The sequence below is a fragment of the Acanthochromis polyacanthus genome, chromosome 8 (assembly GCF_021347895.1).
Source record: "Acanthochromis polyacanthus isolate Apoly-LR-REF ecotype Palm Island chromosome 8, KAUST_Apoly_ChrSc, whole genome shotgun sequence".
Taxonomy (NCBI): domain Eukaryota; kingdom Metazoa; phylum Chordata; class Actinopteri; family Pomacentridae; genus Acanthochromis; species Acanthochromis polyacanthus.
The window spans coordinates 21,576,982-21,598,813 of record NC_067120.1 but is presented as its reverse complement, the minus strand read 5'-3'; the positions used below and the strand labels follow the sequence as shown (position 1 = coordinate 21,598,813).

The following is a 21,832-nucleotide window of genomic DNA, read 5'->3' as shown; positions in this document are numbered from 1 at the left end:
TCCTTTGAGCTCAACTTGTCATAGATTTGGATCTCCATCAGCCTGTCCTTTCTTTTGAGAGCCTAAACTCCGAGAGAGAGAGAGAGAGCTGCATAAGCAAAGTGTGCTCGTTCAGTTTGAAAAGTGTCTTTGCATGTTTGACTGGATCACCATCTTCCAACCATCCCCGTCTTACCTAAGCCTGTTGTTTTAATAAGGTGGTATTACCGAGCAACCAGCCAGCCACCTTGAACCCGCATGCTGGCAGTTAGAAAACCACCTTAAGCTGTGAGTAAATCCCTGAGGGCCAAAACCTCTCACACAGGAAGCTGCAGCAGAAAGAGCCCTGAACAAATAGCAGTCTTTCTACAGCCAATTTGACAGCCTGTGACTTTTGAATGGCATTTTTCTCCCATCTCTTCATTCCCATTTTCTTCCCTCAAGCTTGTGATTTCTCTTTAAGTGCTTGAGGTGTTCACTAGCTGAAGGAGAGGAAAGCTTCTTCTCCCCAATGTCTATCGTGTTGTGTTTCCCCACCTTGGAGGATTGAATATCTTGTCCTTGCGTGAAGGAAGGTCACATCAGCGGTTATTTTTCAAACCTGTCGCCTCCCTCGCTGGACGTGTGTGACCCAGAGACCCCGTCTTGTCTCCGTCACCTTGATAAATGAGACGTCCCTGCTTGTCAACGTATTACTGACAACCAGTTTATAATCGTTGGGCCTCACTCCTGAGATGTCGGTGCTGAAAATAAGGAATGTCCTTTTTGAAAAGGTGCGGACATGAGTGTGTGTGCATGTGGGGCAGTGCATATATTTATGTCATGGTGAAAAATAAGATGCAATACTGTCTTCTAAATGCTAAATATGTTTCTGCTCATGCATGGAAACAACAGGCTACAAAAAGCTAAGCTACCTTTAGCTAAGCTGAGGAGGCAAAGTACAACATATCTGTAAAATGAAACTAAACACCTTTTAAAGCTTGATGATCCCAGTGAATTAGTGTGTAGAAAAATGAAATCTAGATTTTTAAAAAGCAAAATATGTCTATATTTAGGCTGCACAGTGGCTTGGTGTTTGACCCTTTTGCCTAGAAGTTCCCCGGTTCGCTTCACAGTCTTCCCGGAATCTTTCTGCATGGAGTTTGCATGTTCTCCCTGTGCATGCGTGGGTTTTCTCCAGGTACTATGGCTTCGTCCGACAGTCCAAAAACATGCTGAGATTAATTGGCAACTCTAAATTGTCTGTAGGTGTGAATGCGAGGGTCATTGTTTGTAGCCCTATGATAGACTGGTGACCTGTCCAGGGCATCCCCTGCTTTTGCCAGTCAGCTGGAAAAGACTTGATTCTTATTTTAACAGAAAATAATGTGAAAAGATAAGCTTGTACCTGTCTGATCTTGCTTTTGTGATATACACCAAAGTAACACCAAAAGTTTGACCTTGTCACATAGTGAGAGAGCAAGAGCTTTGCAAACAGAAAGTAAGGCTTACAGTGCACAGTTTTTTGATGAGCTGAATCTCGGATCTGAAACCAATACTTCGGCTGGCGACCCGACCAGAAGCAATGCACACCACCGAGGGCAACCAACCTCAGACATCTCATTCAGACTCTACTGTATCTGTGGGAGCTTCATTCTCCTCTCTATACCAAGCACCACACACAACCCCATTTTGCATTACAGATGCAGTATTGAAGTGCTAATTCTTCACGTGCACAAAACTGCCTCGGGCATGGGAGGTGGTCCATAGTTAGAAAAAGTGTGCATGCAATGTCCTGACAAGGCTGAGTTTGTAAAACATGCACAAACACAATAATTCCCTCATGCAAAGTGATTAGCAAAAAAAAACAACAACTCACTAAATAACAGCCACTCAGACTCACTACTTTGTGACGTAATGTGATGCATTATAAGAAGAGCTTTTCAAGAGCGCTGCTCAAAATGTCTATTTTTTCATCTAAAGTTCTGTTTTGATGTCTCAGAAAAGATGGATAATTTATCAACTTTCAAAGAATCATTAGTAATTATTAACTGGTAATTTAGCCAAAAATTCACTCTGAAAGTTGCTCTTCAGTGGTAAAGTTTAATTGCTTCTAAAATATATTTACTCCGATAAAAATTAAACTTGGACATGTTTGAAAAGTAAGAAATCTAACAGCACAACAGTAACGTGGACCTTTCAAAATAAAAGTGCCTGCTAAACCCACTAGGGATAAACAGAAATTTATAATTTCCACAGTTCATCATAACTACACTCACACTATCGCACAAGCTCATGTAGGACAAATAATGCAGAATGCTTGAATGTGACTTCTTGTGCTAGATATGGCCTGAACACAAAATGCCCATTACTGAGGGTATTTATATGGTCAGACAGCGTGGGGAGATGTTTGTGGTGGCCTGAAAAAGAGGCTCTGACACATTTTGGTGTGATGTTTTTGGCAGCATGTCGTGTGTGTGTGTGTGTGTGTGTGTGTGTGTGTGTGTGTGTGTGTGTGTGTGGTGTTTGAACTTAGACTGCTTTCAGTGCCTCTTTGGGCCTTTGGATGGTGAGAGGAGTACGGGGGGTAGCGGTGATGTCAGAGTTGGCACGCTGTGGAGTGGACTCTAAGAGACAATGACACTTTGCCAATATCCTCCTGCTGCCCTTTTCTAGCAGCAGCTCTTACTGCATTTTCATGCGTCTCCTCACTTTCAGGGTGGTCAGTGGGACCATCGGTCTGTTTGTTTCTCTCACTGTCGTTCAGATTTTACTCTCTACTAGCACTGGGACGTTTATTTTTAAGGTCCCTTAAATTTAGAAACTCTTTTGAATAAATGGCGAACATTGGTACACCTCTGCTGTGTGGACATGTGAGAGTAAACTAGACTACATAATGTATTACACTACCATTGATCCCCCATGATTAATGCAATATAACCTATATATTGCTCTACTTGTTCCACAGCTTTGTGTATCTATATACATACATACACACACACACACACACACACACACATATATATATATATATATATATATATATATATATATACTACCATTCAAAAGTGTGGGGTCACAGAGACAATTTGATGTTTTCCATGAAAACTCACACTTTAGTTCATGTGCTAACATATTTGCACAAGGATTTTCTAATCATCAATCAGCCTTTCAACACCATTAGCTAACACAATGTAGCATTAGAACACAGGAGTGATGGTTGCTAAAAATGTTCCTCTGTACCCCTATGTAGATATTCTATTAAAAATCTGTCGTTTCCAGCTAGAATAGTCATTTACCACATTAACAATGTATGGACTATATTTCTGATTCATTTCATGTTGTCTTCATTGAAAAAAATGCTTTTCTTTCAAAAATAAGGACCCAAACCTTTGAACGGTAGTGTATTTTTTTAATTTCCAGTTCATATTTTGATAAGACACTGAGTTACGTTGAGCTTTTGTGCCTATCAGGGCTTTTTGAGGCAAATATTGAGTTGATGTATTCAATATTTAAATGATCTCTGTCCCACATTAGTGTCCACATGAATGTTTGTGTGTGCAGGTGCAAATGTGAGTGTGTGTGCATGGCAGAGCTGTGAGGCATCACCATGGCAGTCTGCAGCAACAAAGGCTGAATGATAGACTTGCAAAAGGAGCTCAGAGGCCCTTCAAGGAGAGCACAAAAAGAGGAGGTTGGGATTGCTGGTATTATGGAAGTTGAAGTAGTTTGAATAAATCTGGCCTCAAATACTGCAATACTTACACGGTGACGTACCAAAGAGCTTTCAGTCAACAGTTCGTCTTCTCCTCTTCTTCCAATTGATTTCTGCCTTTTAATGTGTTGGACGTGATGATAGTGAGTGAATACTTGAGTTCTGTGTCAAATCAGGTGGAAAGTTCTTCTGAAAAGACTGGAAAAGTTAGTGAAGCAGTTGGCAATCAATTGGCTAATGTCCTTTTCTCTCATCTCCTTCATTCATGTGGCAGTGACTCACACAGTGATAATGATTTGGAACCATTTCAGAGCCCAGTAGTAGGTACTGTGGACAGTGTTTCAAAATGAATAGATTTTCCTTCATTTTGAATTCAATGTTTTAACATAACCATCTTATAGTATTTAATGTTATTAAGGGAACATGCAAAATTTGAAACTACAGTTGTGTCCTGTTTTCATAGGGCTTGTTTAATGTGCAGTGTACTTCAATTTCATGATTCTTTATTTGACTCAAGCCCTAAGCAAGCCTGTTGTGCTAAAGCTATCACCATGCTAGCCTGGGACATTTAAAATACACAATTTATCAGCAACAATATGCCTTGGTATGAGATTAGTTTTGAGAAAACCCAACACTGCTGTTTCTACGTACATACTGAAGCTGTGACAAGAGGGATTTGAAGTGTTTTTTCAAAGATAAGATGCCCTTTAATGGATCCCTAATATGAATGGTTTGCAGGGATTTCGATATCTACTCACACACAGTCTACTTATTAAGCCAACACGACAAGATCCTATTATGTTTAAGAAATTTAAGAGGAATCTGAGGTGTTGATTATCTTCAAGTCCACCTCCGTTTTGTAATGCATGATATATCGCAAAAACATATATTCTTTGTGTACAGAGTAATCTATCATGGTGAACATTTGAAACTTATTTTTCCACAGTAGTCCCAGTTGCTTTGGTTTTGTAGCTTTATCCACTCTGGATATGTATAGATGAGTGAGAAAGTAAAGGAAAAACCGGAATAAATGACTGGAGATGCACAACAAATGCAGATGCTTCATATAGGAACACTGCATGGTACAATTAAACCGTTAACGTCTAGTCCTGCTCTATTAAGTATTAAACTGCAGAGCAGGGCCCAGTGACTCTGCTTTTGTGTCGACATGACATTAAAAGATGTAAGTGACTTTGAAAAAGGCTTAATTGTTAGGGAACAGATGGCAGGAGCTTCAGTCACAAAGACTGCTCAATTAGCTAGAATAGGAAGAGTGACTAAAGTGGCATCTACATCTAGATCTGGGAGAAACATAACAGTAAATGGTGGGAAACTGTAGGAGACATATTGATGCTTATGCATTTAGTGCAATATATAAGAAACTAGATAAGTACTCAGAGAGCACAATACTCCGAAAAGGCTGTTCATGCCCCCACATGGCGTTGTCAGAAATGCTGCATTTGTTTAGTTTTTTTTGATAATTGCAGCATTTGTTTATTTATTAGTTACCGATGATCAGGAATGACAGCAACATAGAATGTGGCCATTTAATATGGATGTACCCACCAACAAAATGACCTTGCCCTGAGCACTGACGTGTGTTATGCATGTGTACGTTATGTACGGATACCGAATCTCGTGAACTAAATATGTAGCAGGCGGCAGGAATTGATGGGACTCAGAAACACCCTCACAATTTAGTTAATTGTTCCTTGTCTGATTTCTGATAGATAAGTCCTGATAAGTCCACAGCAGTCGATTTGTAGTAGGACCGCAATCATGTGATCGTCAGCAGGCAGCTGCTGTAGTGTTCACTTGTTGTCATAGTTACAGTGATGCCGTGCCACTCTCTTGCAATGACACAGAAATCTTTAACAAATCCATGGATCCAGACCATAAGCCACGTCACTGCCAAAATCGAATCACTTGGTCCTTGTGTCATTTCTGACCTTCCCTGAAAATTTCATCCAAATCTGTTCGTTTTTGAGTAATATTGCGAACAGACAGACAGAAAAACAGACAGGCAAACAGATGGACAAACGTACGCCGATTTTGCCTGGGGACCAGACAGCCTTTATATTGTGTATTACAAATACACATAAAGTCAGTCTGGAACTGCTCCATTGAACCAAATCTAGCCCAGAGGCGGGACTACCGATCACAGCTTGAATTGGAGAGAGCCAATCAGCGTAACACATGTGTGACGCAATCACTAAGCGACCTAACAATTGCCTTTCCGCCATGATGTTTTGTAGTTTTAACAGCTTCCTTCGCCGTACAGGGGTCCTGAGGAAAATCTAAGCTCTCCTTTTCAACAGTGGAGGGCAGCATTACGCATTCTATCGTACAGCCTGCTGGAATTAAAAATACGTCCTTTTTAAAAAGAAGCTTTAAGAGCTGCTTCTTGTTGAGGTTTTAAGGACAAATTCAGCCCGTGCAAAACAGAGGAAAGCGCACGAGAGAAACCTCGCTCTGTTGCGGTCACCAACTCGGCCCTGAAGATGACGCATCGTTAACACCCGCCTCTGGTGCTCTGATTGGTTCGGTCTGATCTGCTCGGAGCTTGAAAACCTGTCAAATATGTCAGTGGAGGAGGGCTAGACCGTATATCCCTTATAACGGGAATACAGTCTAGCTAAGCTAGGCTAACGCCGATCATCACATAACTCTGCTGCGTTGCTTGGTAGAGTAATAAACGGAAGAGCACCTCTTTCTTTGGTGACTGAGAATGTCAATGCAAGATATGATCAAATTGTCAGCAAAAATAGTCCAACAATTACATAGAAATAGATCATATATTTGGGTTGCAATGAATAAACACTGGATTACAAAGAAATGAAAAGAGGACAATCCTGAATTCTTGATCCCTACTCTGAGAGGATCCAGTGGTTCTGTTGTGCTGTGGGGGGTATTTTGCTGGCATGGTTTGGGTCCGTTTGTCCCCTTAGAGGGAAGAGTCACTGCAAATCAATATACTGTTGTTCTTAATGATCATTTTATCCTGTGATGAAACATTTCTCCTCCTCTTATGTGAGATTTTTGACCAACATGTTAGACCGCGCTCTTCACCACCATCATACAAACACCAAATGAGGGAATATCTGTTGGAATGGTGTTCAGTCCTCCAGTTGCGTTTTAGAGACTTGAAGAATTTAGAGGAGTATTGAAGCTGTTGGGGTGGCACTTGGTGGGCGAACACCTTACTAAATTGTGTTCATTTTTCAGCTGTCCATCTTCTTTTTAGTTTAACAATTAGTTATTACTACAGCCAAGCGTCTTAAAGCATGCATGGATTGAGTGAAGTGGGTCAATTTACTATTAGAATTTAGTTTTAAACAGTTATGGCTAGTCATGCAATCTGATAACTTTTAATATTTATTGTTATACGTCTGTACTTATTTGGTGCTTTAATTCTGAGTAGATTATGTATTTTAGTGATTTATTGATAATATATTTACAAGCTGTGTCTTGTTATGGAACAGTTTTGTCTTTGCTATTTCTTAAATAAACCTATTTTCATATTTTGCTAGTGTGCACGCCCATGAACTTCCATGGAAGAACCTAATGTTTATCCAGTAAACTAAATATTTTTCATTTTAATTAAATAGCCCCTTGACAAAGACATTTTTCTTTTCCTGGGAAAGACTACCGGCTAACTGTTAGTTACATGGAGGCTTTATCTGGCTTAACACCCCAATCATTCAGCACTGCCAAATCACAGGACCGGGATTAGCATCAGAACCTAAGACTCTGGCTTCCTGTGGCTGTTGTGAACCAATGACAACGATTGTGGTTTAAGGAACAAGCTTGATGCCTTAGTCTTGTTACACGGAAGCAATTAAATTGAAAACTCGGGCATGTGCTTCATCTGTAGTTAAATACAGTCAACAACAGGTGGAAACACAACAAGTATTTGAGAGATGGTGATTTACCAGACAAACAGTTATCAACAGTAATTATTTTCATCAGTGTGTAAAACTCTGCATCAGCTGTTCAGACTGTTGGAAACATGGCAGTAATTCAGCATATTTCAGAGCTATAGGAGCTTCTTTCTGCACTGCAGACTGCAACAGTGACTCAGCAGTCACTTGATGCTTTAAATGGTTCAGCTTGTAGTTCTGATGCATGGCTTTGCTGCTTAGAGACGACACAGTGCTGAAATGAACATGGAGACAGCCGGGTCTGTACTGGCTTCTTTAATTTTCCATCCCACTTCACTCCATTCTATCTCTGAGCACAGACAATAGTACTCAGTCCTAGGGAAGGAATGAGCTCACATTAGGCAAATGAGATTAAGAACAGGATAATAACTTTTCGATGTCAGCTTCAATCAACCTCTGTTGATCTGATAGGTATATGAAGATGAAGCCCAAGGCATCAGTTCAACCTCATTAACTCACTGATTACTTAACTTTATTTCACTGGTTTACTTTACAGAGAACAAGGCCAGAGTTACAGCAAAATGATATGAGGAAAATCAGGTTTTTTACCTTGTTCATATGTCAATATGTTTTTTTTTTTGTTTGTTTCTGGCCCTACAGTAAATAACCAGACAACACCAGTGAGTTTTTTCACTTTAAAATGTACTGATGACAGTTTAAAAATACAGATTCAGACTTCTAGGGTTTCATATGTAACAAACCTAAAGCAGGGTGCGGATTTCTGTATCATTATTCATCCTCAGAAATGATTTTAGGTTTCATCGTGTATAGTTGAATTACTCCTGTATTACACCTTGCTATTGTGTAGCATAGAATAGTTTTACACTGTTTGAGCAGAGTCATGAAACCAATGGGATGTGGTGCACAGAGAGAGAGGAGGCAGGAACTTTATAGAATTTAACATTCTACAGGAAACAATGGTCTAGAGTTACATCTAAGCTATTTAAGGTAGGAAGGGAGTGTTTTCATGGTGAAAAAAACAACCTACAACAGAAAAGGTATTTCAAAGTATTTCAAATATGTAACTTTATTACACAAGATGAATTTGGGGGTTTCATCAATGACCAGAGTATGAGTTTAAACATTTTTGAAGCAGAAATGCCTACATTCATAGGTACTGTCAACTCAAATGTAATTTTTTTTTTTCAGAATTATTTGATATTTACAATTGTAAACTGACTATCTTTGTGGTTTTTGAAAATGTCGCTTTGGCAGGCATTTTATCTTTCTTTCTGTTCTATCTTTTAATCAATTAAACAATTTGATGAAGGACATAATCCTCAGAAAATGTTAATTAGATTAAGCTCAAGTGTGCAGTATATGAACAATAAATTCATTTTAAGTTCACTTTCATTTTAACAATTAAAGCTGACCCAGGTGTCATCACATGATCTGAAATGTGGTTCAAGGATGGTCATGTTTCAAGATTTTGTTTAAATGACAAGATCTTTTAATCATAGTCTGCCTCCGGATCAGTGACTCTGCCCCATATTCCAGTTCATTATTATGACTGGTTTGGTCTGTTGATGTTATTGTTTCTGGTGTTCACTTTTGATCAGAGCCCTTATTGAGTCACTGGTGTAATGCACTGGACCACTCCAGTGTGACTTTAATAAGGAACATCTTGTAACAAGAAAAGAGAGCGCAATACTCCGCCAAGGCTGTTCATCCCCCATATGGCATTCTCAGAAATGCAGGATTTTTTTAAGAATGCAAGCATTTGTTTATTATTTATTGATGATCAGAAATCACGGCAACATGGAATGTAGCCATTTAATATAGATTGTACCCACAAACAAAATGATCTTGCGCTGAGCACAGGCATGTTATGCATGTGTATGATATGTATGGATACCGAATTATGTGACCTAAATACCGGGCTTTGCAAAAGTTCTGTTACACTCGGTTTCTCATGATCTTTAGAGACGTTTACATGTCGGAGTGAAAATTCCATTAAATGAACTGAAAGTTCTACCTTATAGGCAGGTGTCCTTAATACAATTTTTTTCTCCGGTGAAGTTGTATCAAGATGGAAGTCAAAAGAGTTGAGATAATCTGCTCTCCTTCATGCTGAACATCAGCCGGATGACCGTCCACAGGCTTGGTCAGACACATTGTTTTGGATAGAAAGAAAACGGGAAAAAATGAAGGAGTAGCCATTGTTATATTTTTGTGGGTCTCTAGACACACTGGGGACACATTAGGTTAAAAAACAATAAAAAGTTGAATATATTTCTCCAATAAATCTTGCTTTACCTTTACATCATGAAGCGATACTAATGTGTACGTCAAGGAGGAGGATGCAGGTAAACAATGTCAACCCATATGATGTGCCAATTTCATCTGCAATCTAAACTAGTGTAACATATAACCTTGCCATTATCCCTGTCTTTGCATGGTCTATAATTCGCATTATAACATCATTATATGCTTTGACTTGTGCTGATGTGGGTGCATTGCAGCATTGGTCTATCATGTTCAGCGGTATTGTAATGGCAGACAGACAAGCATTCAGAAAAGGGTCTCGTCTGTCTGTCTGCCATTACAGTACAATAATGACTTTTACATTTGAAAGTGGTGTGGCCCTGGCTCCTGAATCACTTCTGCTCTGTGATGCACTTTGTTCCCCACTTTAAATACAGGAACTTGTGGAAAAGAAGTCTAATAAAAATTTTCTTTCAAACTGAACTACATTAGAGTTAGTCTCCAAGAAGTAGCTTGATTATTTTTTACCTGTTGTCTTAAAATTCCTTGAACCCTCCTCTCAACATCCCCCTTGCCACTGCAAATGTGGAACATGCTATCTGGAGCAGTGCAGTGGCTGGGCCTCGGTCGATCACTGCTCCGTTTTAGTCGCCTTTAAACAGAGCGTTCTCGTTTTGGGAGTTCAGACGTGGATATTTATATCAAGCAGGTCAGCTGAGAAAGAGCCGAAATGAGCAGAAACACTGAGTCCTGTCTGACAAATGACCTTCCTTCCTCTGGGCCTCTATGAGCAGAGTCGTGCATAGGCTGAGAGGGAACGAGGAGTTCACCTCCCAAGATCTTTGAGTCAAGTGCTGGAAGCAGGGCAAAATGACATCCAGCATCTACTCCGCCATCAAAGTTATTTTTGTCAAGGAAATGGATCATTGCAGACGTATGAGCCGAGCTAACGCAGATTCCCTGCAGGATTAAACGTTGAAAATCTGACTTGAACTGCTGAAATTTGTGAAATAAAAAACACAGGTCAAGTTCAGGTTTGATACAAATGCGTGAGGTTCGCACATCAAAAACATTTTTACAGAACTTTTTTTAAAAAATGAAACTATTTATTTGTTACCCACTTTATTTGCTTTTGCACTTCTTGGATTTGCTGCAGGTAGGAAAAATCTTCTTACAGCTTAATTTAAAGAGTAGAACTGATACACCGGCATGGCTTACAGATTATCAGCTGATTTCTCCCTTTTCATTTTTGCTACATGTCAGATTATAGAAGTGGCTGTACAGGAATAAGAAAGCTTGTTTGAAGCAACTTAAGTTGTCATTATGAATATCATTAAAACTAAACCTGAGAAAGGTTCATAGATGACTTGGTAGACTTTATCATTCCTTACCTGGGCCAGAATTTTCTTCTTTTTTTTCCTTCCATTATTAGCCCTCCCAGCATGAGGGGTTTTAAAGCAAAGAATCGCTGGATTTACAGCTTCGACATCTGACTGTTGACACTGCACAAATTCAGCTTTTACCTGCGGGTTAAGTTTTTATCCCTGTACGGTTGACAGGTGTTGAGAGATGCATAATGTTTTTGAGTTGTCCATAAATGTGATAAAGAAGGGCGCTCTTGGTAGCTCCACGGTTTGAGCAGGCAGCCCACAACCAGGGGCTCTAGTCCCCGACACACATGGGTTTGAGTCCAAACTCATGACCATTTGCTGCGTGTCCTTCCCCATTTTTCTCCCATGTTTTCCTGTATTTCTCTCCACTTAAAAAACTTTTTTTTTTAATGGGACAAAGCATACTTGAGGGATTTTTTTTACAAAGTATTTGGCTGAAACATTCGCCTTACCTGATCCCCCACATGGAGACAGGATCAGTCTGGGCCAGCATCCCAATGGCAAGTCACACTGTGTACTTTTCTTTACATCAGACAGGTGAGCAGTCTGTAAGCTGCAGTCCAGTCATCTGCTCTATGGTGGCTTTTCTCTGGTTAAATCCTGAGCTCCATCACAGCTGTTGGGTGATTTTATTTTCTGTTGTAAAGCAGTAGATAGAATATCAGTCCACATGGATAGAGTTTTTTTGTGTTAGGCAGAACATAAATATAGTAGGCTGCTAGTTTTTTGGACATTTAGCTGAGCTGCTTTCAGATAAGAGTTAATCTTTTCTTTATTAGTGCATTACTATGTATGGTGCATTACTTGGTATCTTGTCTAGTCTGGCATGAATGACAAATTTGGCATGTGAGCTGTGTCTGAATGCTGGCCCTTTAATGGCTCGATAACACCAGCAATGTCATGAATCCCACGTCTGAAAAAGACTTAACCTCTTCAGACCTGCCGTCCACATATGTGTACATGTTTTTGCTGTTTTTTGTTGTTGTTTTTTTTCCAAAAGAGCGTATTGTTAATACTAATAATAAAACTAATATTACTACCTCTATTACTATACTACAACTACAAATAATAATAATAATAATAGTAATAACAATAACAATGTAAATCTAGTAAAAAATTTAATGTAAATGTAATAAACATAATAATCAGGTATTAGATATTGTCCAATTATTATATTTGTTGGTTACTCCTTATCCCAAATAACTAGGAAAAAAAATAAAATGCAAGCCCAACCAACACTCGGGTCTTAAAGTGGAACTTCGGTTTTTTTTCAACCTGGGGTCTGTTTTCATATGTCATTTCATACATGTGAGTGATGGAGAAATGAATTTCGACATAGCTCCAGTATTTAGCCAGGCAGGCAGCTTTGCAGCTCAGCTAGCAGCTCAGCTAACGAAAGTATGGGGCAACTTGCCCCCTGCGTCAAAGTTCCGCCCTAACATGCTTTTTTTCCACACTGACCGGCTCGGATAGTCTCAACGAGCCAAACCGGTGTTTAAGCGCGAGCTATCGCGCGATTCGGAACGAGATTTGCTTTCTAGCATCCTGAGATTGGATACAGACCACAACAAATAGCCGATCGCCAGGTAATGTGGAGGTTTTCGTTCACTTTCTCATCTCTAGTACGTTGTGGGACGCTCGTTGAGACTATCCGAAGCCGGTCAGTGTGGGAAAAGAAGCACGTTAGGGCGGACTTTGACGCGGGGGGCAAGTTGCCCCATACTTTTCGCTAGCTGAGCTGCGAAGCTGCCTGCCTGGCTAAATACTGGAGCTATGTCGAAAATTAATTTCTCCATCACTCACATGTATGAAATGGCATATGAAAACAGACCCAGGTTGAAAAAACCGAAGTTCCCCTTTAAGAGGTTAAATGAACAGAGTTTTCACTACATATGTTTTGTAGCTTTGAACAGTCAGATGTAACTGCAAGTTGACTGTTTGATGAAGACGTGCAGCTGCGAGGCAGTAATTTTAGTTTTATCCTGGCTTCAGTTGTCATGCCTTTTGTTGAGGGACTTGGTGAAATGCAGAAATGTGGGAAAAATGATATGCTAATGATATGCACTGCTTTGATGTTCAGAATCACAGACGTTACAAAGCCAGAGAATCAACTGATTTGATAAGAAAGAAGCAATGAGTACATAAGATAGATTCAAGAAGCGAGGAGCCTCTAACCACAGTAAAGGCCTCTGCCTGAATGTCACTTTATGTGATGGGATGACGCTTTCCTCTGTCTGGGATGCCAATAGAGGAGAGCCACAGGGATGAATAGATGAGGGCAGCTTGGCTGAAACATCGCTGTCTTCAAAAGGACTGTTTAAACAAACACATTTAATCTGAGGAGCAGACGCTGGCCTGCCTGAGGAGGCTTTAGCTCACACTGTTTGGATCTCAGTGGATGCATTGAGACCCCCAGGGCTGACTCACATCGCTGGGTTGTAATTTCCAGTAATAGTCTCATTATTAGTACAATTACAATTTATCACAGATCACTGGGTTAAAAGACAGTACGATGAGAAATGTTGCCATGGATAGCACAGTTTTCCTACCTTGGTTTTCCTTTACCTCACAAGGACATTGAAGGTAATGGACGATACAGTGCATACAGATTATGTGAAATTTTTCCTGTTTATTTTACTATTTTAAAAAATCTCTCTATCTGTCTTACACCACAAATAATCTGTAATTAAACAATAAAAAGTCAAAAATATACAGTTTGAAAACTTGCCCTGACTGAGTATTTTATACTCATTTTATTAGCTCACATCAAACTTTTATTAATGCAGTGTATACTATTATTTTTTGCTCTGTTTACTGTTCATGGTAGCTTACATGGATCTTGAAGATATATACAGAAAACAGCTGATATGCTGGTGTGTGGTCTTTTTGTGGAGGTCTAGATATGATTAATCAGGTCATATGTGAGACACTGCAGAGAAACGTTGATTCCCACTTTGACTTAAGTCATTGAAACATTCACCAATCTGGCCCATTTGACTGCATTCTGAACATATTAATTTTTTTGTATGAAATTTAACGACGCTTGCACGTAAATTTAGCATTTGTCAACATCCTGTGTAGATAGATACTAACATGGGCAGTAAATATAGTACATGGTGTGACTCTATGACCAGTCCGTCCAACACTTTTGTCTGTTTGACAAACAACTATATGATGTATTGGTATTAGATTCAGCAGAGACATCCAGGATGTCCAGATGATGATGTCAAAGTTATTCAGCTGCCTCTCCACTGAGTCTGTCTTCTCCAGCTGTAGTCCAAGATGGTGGAGTCCCTGTACAACAGGGATGTCAAACTCATTTTAGTTCAGAGGCCACATACAACCCAATTTGATCTCAAGTGGACTGGACCAGAAAATCACAGCATAATAACCTATAAATGACAACTGAAAATGTTTCCCTTTCTTCAGAAAATTAAGTGCCGTTTCAATAATATTACGCCTCAGTTTGTCATTTACACATTACAACGGTTTATCTACAAAGGCACAAAGCATTCAGTCACACAGGTTAAGTGATGCAGTATATTGTTCACATCTGAAATGAAGATGAGTTGTAAATGCACACAGGGTTTAAGCATCAGGCCAATTTACTGGGTAGGTTTTCTGTGGTGCAGCCAAGGAACAATCTGGGTTGCCAATGAAATCACAATGTTAGGGATAACCTCATTTTGACCGCTTGGGCAGTATTTGTGCAAACTTTAGGTCCCTGAAACAAGAAATGCTCTTTTAAGATGCAATTTTACATTTATTTTTATACACAAAGTTAATTTTGTGATTTTGAATGCAGTCTTTTTTCTTTACACCCTGTGGTTAAATTTACATTCCTTTCCATATCTGTGCAGTAATCCTGACCGCCTGTACAGGAAGAATGCCTTGTAAATGTATAAAATGTGTCCATAAAAGTACATAAATGCTGTGACAGTACAGTGGGCAAATGTACAATAGCAGTTACATTTATTGAAAAATTGCAGTTAATGTTGTCTGTGTAATTTTTACACTTTTGCAAAGTCGTCCCTCGGGCCAGATTGGACTCTCTGACGGGCCCGTTTTGGCCCATAGGCCTTATGTTTGACACTGCTGGTCTACAAGATCAGAGACTCACTACAGAGGCAGCCAGATGACACTGAGGATGTCACAGCAACATCCTGGTCAGCCTACAGGTGGGAAACACGAGACGATGAGCCAGGGCTGACTGGCTAGCAGCAACTTAACTCTAAATATTATACTTGCATATAACAACTCTAAATGATCAGAGTCCAGCTCTGTGCATCTCTACAGGACTTATTTAAGCAGTATACAACATTATAACTTGCCTTTTATAAATAAGGCAATGTGAGGTGCATTTAGGTTTATGTGATGGTTTTTGTAAATGACAGTAAAATCGTGTTGAACGATGATGATGATGATGATGTTTCACTGCATACATTCATAGACACATATACAGCAACAGCATATGTATTTGGATATATTGAGCTGAAAAGTAACACAAATACTGGCTGTGATTAAACACGACACCCACATCTGACGACAGCCCAACTTTACAGTATACAGCATAGTGCCGTCATGCATCCATAGACCCAGCTTAAGTACGAGTGATAGATAAAAGCCGAATGAAAAATGCAAACATGTCATTACTGCCTGTTCAGATCCTCAGTAGGAGGATGACTAACTCACAGCCCGAACCTTCACTTGCCTACAACCACCTAAAACCCTCTGCTGAATTCTCACTTCACATTTCTTGCGTTGGCAGGACCAACCTTGCATTGTTGGTACAAGATGACCAGTCTTGATTTTTAAACCTTATTTCAAAGCATTTCATAAGCCTAAAAAGTTATACAGCGTGATAAACTGAGTGTCATGAAGTTAAGTATGATAATATGTGTATTGTATGAAGCTGAGAGTTCATTTAGCCTTGAGCTTAGTGTAAATTTAGAACAATATAAGAATACATTTTCTTCCATCAGGATTTTCATCACCTAGGTTACTGCAGAACATCATTGATTCACTTCACCAAAATTTTCTCATTCATTTGGAATCAACACGTACAAATCCCACAGGTGTTACCAGTAGTGAAAAAATGGTCACTACTGCATAGTATAAAGTTAACTACTTCCACTTTTAATTTCTTTCCACCCTGGTCTTCTATCTCCTCTGTGTAAACACAGCATGCAGTTCAGCTGAAAACCTGTTGGTCCGCAGCTGAGTCACTCACTTCTCTGCAGCAATAAGGAGCACAGGTCTTTATTTATTTTTTACAGAATCTGGTTAAAGCAAGTGGTTTTGGGTAATTCTTAAATGAGATGTTTGAACCAGTAATTTCAGTTTTGTCTTTAGTTTAGATTAGGATTGCCAGAAAGTTGAAAATCTGAAAATTCTTTATTTTTTACAGATTGTAGCTCTGATAAATTGCGCAACTCTGGTGATTTTTAAAAAAAGGAAAAATATGTTTTTTCAAGCCAGCTGGCCTGTTTCAAGGTTTAGGGGTTTAAACATGTGAAAATAATCTGAACTTAATTATCAAAGTAGTTTCTGATTATTTTCCTGCCAAAATCAAGTAGCTTAATATACAAAACACGAAACTAGCAAGTCAAAGCACATCAAACAACAACATGCAGAAAGCTGAGCATCTTTTAAACTGTCTGTCACCTACACAGATTGAAGTCCATCATCTGTGATTGGGAGTGAAAGTGAGCCTGATGTGAGGCCTCCAGTCTGCAGTGGTGGTGACAGTCTCTGACCCCTGGGGGCAAACAGCAGCGTTTCACACTAACTTAGAGTGTCTTTGTTGTTGTAGTGTCTTGTTGTACCAGTCTGCAGTGTCAGCGAGCAGTCACCCTACAGGCAGCCATAATCAGCAGCTAATGCAGTCTCTTCTCCTCTGTTTCACCTGAGAAAAGCACATCAGCAAGTCAAAGGGACACTCTGTCCCTCAGAGCCTCGTTCTCCTGAAAGTGGATTTACAGATTCATACTGCAGCTGGGCGATGTCTCAGTGTCCGTATTGATGGGGGTGCCTCAGTGTTGTGTATTGCTCTTGTCAGTGTTGGAAGTATCAGTTCAAACTTGCAAATCATGGCTCACCCTCAAAGCTTAGTCATCGTGCTGTGAAACCGGACGTGTCTGTGGGCAGATCTGCTGAAGTGTTAGAACACCTCCTGACTGCTGTCCCAGCTCGTTCATTTGATCAGTGAGGGCGGTCGTTCTCCCACCATCAACAGAGTCCTTCAGTCGCCTCTCATCGCTCCATGCAGCGGTCACTTGATAAAAAGTCATTGCTTTCTACCTCACATTAGTGATGGCGGCTTCAGTAGGAGAAACATATGCCATCGCTGTGTTGCTATGGTAACATCAACAGAGGGAGCCACATCCTCCAGTTTTATCAGTGACGTTCTCTCAGTGTTTGCTTCATATTTGTTTAGTCTATAGTGACTCTAAATATAACTTCACTTCACATTCCTTGCTTAACATTGATTTTATCATTTACACATTTCATCATTTATGGGGCACAGATTTTGCTCCTTAGCCGTGTAATTTACCTAGCATCATTCTAATGGCACTATTTTATTTTTTTGAAATCTCTTTGTGGTTTATTGTAATCTTTTACTGCGGCTCCTGCGTCAGATTGTAATTTATTATTGTGCTGTTTTATTGTCTGAAGAGTCGCAGAAAGTCTCACAAGCCAAAACCATTTTATTTATTGAACACATTTCATAATCCATTTTAAAATTGCAAAACAAGGTGCATAAATAAATTAAAATAGAATAAAAAAAAATGGGGCTTGGTGGTTAGCACTGTCGCCTTGCAGCTAGAAGATCCCTGGTTTGCATCCTGGCCTTCATGAGATCTTTTTGCACGGAGTTTGCATGTTCTCCCTGTGCATGTGTGGGTTTTCCGGCTTCCTCCCACAGTCCAAAAACATGCTGAAGTTAATTGATTATTCTAAATTGCCGGTAAGTGTGAATGCGAGTGTGATTGTCTGTATATGTAGTCCTGTGAGAGATTGGTCACCTGTCCAGGATGTTCCTACCCTCACCATAAGTCAGTTGGGATAGACTCCAGCCCCCCACAACCCTAGTGAGGAGTAAGCTGTGTATAGATAATGGATGGATTGGATAAAAATTAGCAATTAAACCTACAATATGGAATTTTGTCATCCCCCTTGTGGAAGCAAAAATAATTACATAAACACTGTCAACGCATGGTGATGATGTACGCCTCGTCATTGATCACCTTCTTGTTTAAACTTCAATCCTTCCTCTGAATGCAGAGTTTCTTTTTTTATCATCAGAACATCAGCACCAGAAACTCTTCTTGGACTCTTCCTAGTAGGGCTGTACAATGCATAGTTTCAGCGTCTACACTGCGATCTGTGATGTGCAATAGTTTAAGTAATCAGCTCAAAGACAACATGGCACAATTTTGATACAAAAACTCACACAATTCTCATTTTCCACAGCTTATCTGCAAGAGACGTTTGTCTTATAGAGCATCATTTACTCCAATCCAAAAGGTTCCTCAACACATTTGGTTTTTTGATACCTGATTTAAAACTCCAGTATGCTGTGCAATGCAGAGAGAATTATTCATGGTTGTAGATACAAATGTCATTGTTAAAACTCTGCATTTCATTATAAGGATGTGATTTTTATTTTTTCATCCTGCTGAACATGCAAAATGCAGCTTTTGCTCTAAGTTGGATTCCTACACCCCCTAAAAAAGAGCAACCAAGAAAGCCAAAGTGAGAGTTTTCATGATCAGACATTAGATAGTAACATAGAAGGAGAAGAAAACTTCTGACATTTCTTTATATGAAAATGTCACAGATGATGGTTGCTAGATAAGAAGAAAATGTGGTTGAATGTAAAATGATGCCTTTCAGGGTTTTTTAAATCAGTGCTTTAATGTTAATGCTATTTAGGTCAATAAGAAAAAGAATCTGCTGAAAGCAGATAATATTTCTGTGATTATCATCTGTAATCTAACTGCTGCTTATTGTGTGCTTCTCCCTCTGACTCATAGATGGTCTAGACTTGTAAGTACAACACTGATTGCTACATTGATATAGAAGTGGATTTTTTTTCCTTTAATGTATGAAATTCTCATTTAGAAAAATCTATTTCATCCGAACTCTTCTGCATCTTTACTGCTGATAACTGTCCTTTACACTTCAATGATATCTCAGTCTTTAATACCCCACAGTAGTTTAGCTCAAAACGATTTATATCAGAGGTGTTTCATGGAAAACACATGTTGACACCCAGATTTTTAAAAGATAGCATAGTACTGCAAACTCAGGGGATGCACTGACGATCCCGGTGGATGGTGGAGTCACTGAGATCCTCCTATTATTAGGCCTGGCTAATATCTAATCTGTGCTGAATCAAAAGGGAATTAAAAGTTCAACATCATCTCTAGAACGATGAAGTACTGATATCTTTATTAAATATTCAGTGTATGGAAATCTATTTCAAATGCATTTTGTTAGTGTTGCCATAGACAGTTATAAAATAGACTACTTTTCAACCTCCAATCCACAAATGATATATTTCTGTCAAGGAAAGTTCAAGAAAAAATGTGAAATTATGTCTGATATCTCATATGAATTGAGAACTTTAATGTCGCCTTCCATGTTGTGCTTGTGGCTTTAATTTTTAACTTCACCCAACAGACATCAGTGACCTATTTCCTATTCCAACTTTGTTCTGGGTCGATACACAAATGGGTTGACTGCCTCTATATAGGGATTGCCCCACATACGATGCAGAATGCAGTATAGTAAATCTGCCTGACTCAAAGAGGTTTTCCTGATCAGGTCTGGATGCCATCCAGCAGGATGTCTTCAGGCCAGACAGCCAAATGTCTGGCAATAGTGTCGGTTAACTTGTTTGGCTCATCCAAACTTCAAGGCTCTGTAGAGTTCCTTTAAATTTGCTCAACAAAACAATGTTAACATGATGATTTCAATCTTCTCCTACAGGACAAAGGACTCTCCACCACAGGAGTGATGTCCTAGAGACTGTGGTACTTGTCAATCCCTCAGTCGACACTGTTGTGTCAGAGGTAAGCTCAACATATTCTGAGGTACTGTACTCTGCTGGACTGGATTTACTAAAGAAGCGATACATTAAGAAATGCTTGAAGAAAGTTCAGCTTACGTTAATGCTCACACTTATTCATCCTATCTACAAGGAAAATGCATGTGTTTTTTTCTAGAAAACCTTGTTTCATTTTCCAAAAAAGTACAATTTTCTAAAGCTAAATAGAAATATGATAAAATAAATATATTGAAATTCTGGAATTACCCTATAATTCAGTAATTAGGTTCCATACCACATGGAGGCAGCAAGTCTGAAGTTTGAATCTCAGCTGGCTAGACTTTAACTGTATATCATACATCTACACTATTGCCCCACATTTCCTGTCATCTCTACTGTATCAGTCTGTTTTGCCAGCCTTCAGTCATTGTGACTCACCACTGCATGCTGTTGATCTCAGTTGCCATCAAGAAGTATAGTTTTGATACCAACTCCTATTCCATATTAAACATCACCTATAAGCTGAGGACATTTAGGCTACATCTTGTTAACCTTGACACAGTTTGAATGTCTCTTTCTTTCTCAGTGATGGAGGTATTTCTCTTCATATCTTGGCAATGTTGTCTCTCCTCTAACTGTCCTCTGTTCCCATCTCTACATCTTTCTGTGTGTCTGTGTCCTAGATCCAGTCTCTAGTCACCGACTCAGCAGGACACAAGCTTCTGGTCTTGAGTGGCCAGAGCTCTGATCACGGTGGCCTTCTCCTTCAAACTGGGGTTTCACCTACCAGACCTTTTCAAGTATCTTTGCTGATCCTGGGGTGAGTGTTCTCCTGTCCTCTAACACTTAAACACCTTTAAACTGTACATTCAGAGATGCATATGTGTAGTTTCAAATGATTTATTATGAAAGTACGTACTTTTATAAGTTATTTATCAGTTCTATTGACAAAAAAAATCCCTAAAATGACAAACAATTAAATCAGAGTATTCAGTTTTCAACTTGCTGATTTTTTAGTCTTCAAAAAAATTACCAACTTGCCTCGACACATAGATAGTCAATTGTTTATGTGTATGACCACTGACTCAGATATGTCTGGGTGTGTCTTACCTGCAGGTCAGTGAATTACTGGGCACAGCAGCCCCCAAGCAGCAGGCTACACTTACTGTGTCCTGCCGCGGGGAGGTGGGCTGGAGCTCCTTGGGACAGCAGCAGACCCTGCGGGAGTTCCTCGAATACAGACTAAACCCTGAACCTGTTCTCCCAAAGATGGAGGGTGTCACAGAGTTCACAGAGTACATCTCTGAAACCGTGGATGTTCCTTCCCCTTTTGACCTCCTGGAGCCTCCCACCTCCGGAGGCTTTCTGAAACTTTCAAAACCATGTTGCTACATCTTTCCCGGCGGACGAGGAGACTCTGCGCTCTTTGCTGTGAATGGCTTCAACATCTTAGTGGATGGAGGCTCTGATCGAAAATCCTGTTTCTGGAAGCTGGTTCGTCACTTGGACCGCATTGATTCAATTCTGCTCACTCACATCGGTGCTGACAATCTCCCAGGAATCAATGGGC

The 21,832-nt window shown here is 39.7% G+C and overlaps 1 protein-coding gene across 1 annotated transcript in view; it reads left to right on the top strand.

Annotated features, from left to right (window-relative positions):
• LOC110961564 (electromotor neuron-associated protein 1-like) overlaps positions 1-21,625 on the top strand; it is a 69,392-nt gene extending 47,767 nt beyond the window's left edge. The window contains exons 3-5 of the mRNA XM_051952393.1: positions 20,205-20,287; positions 20,946-21,082; positions 21,379-21,625. Coding sequence (XP_051808353.1) covers positions 20,205-20,287; positions 20,946-21,082; positions 21,379-21,508 — 350 coding nt within the window. The 3' untranslated portion in view covers positions 21,509-21,625. The remainder of the gene's footprint in view (positions 1-20,204; positions 20,288-20,945; positions 21,083-21,378) is intronic.
• The last annotated feature ends 207 nt before the right edge of the window (positions 21,626-21,832 follow it).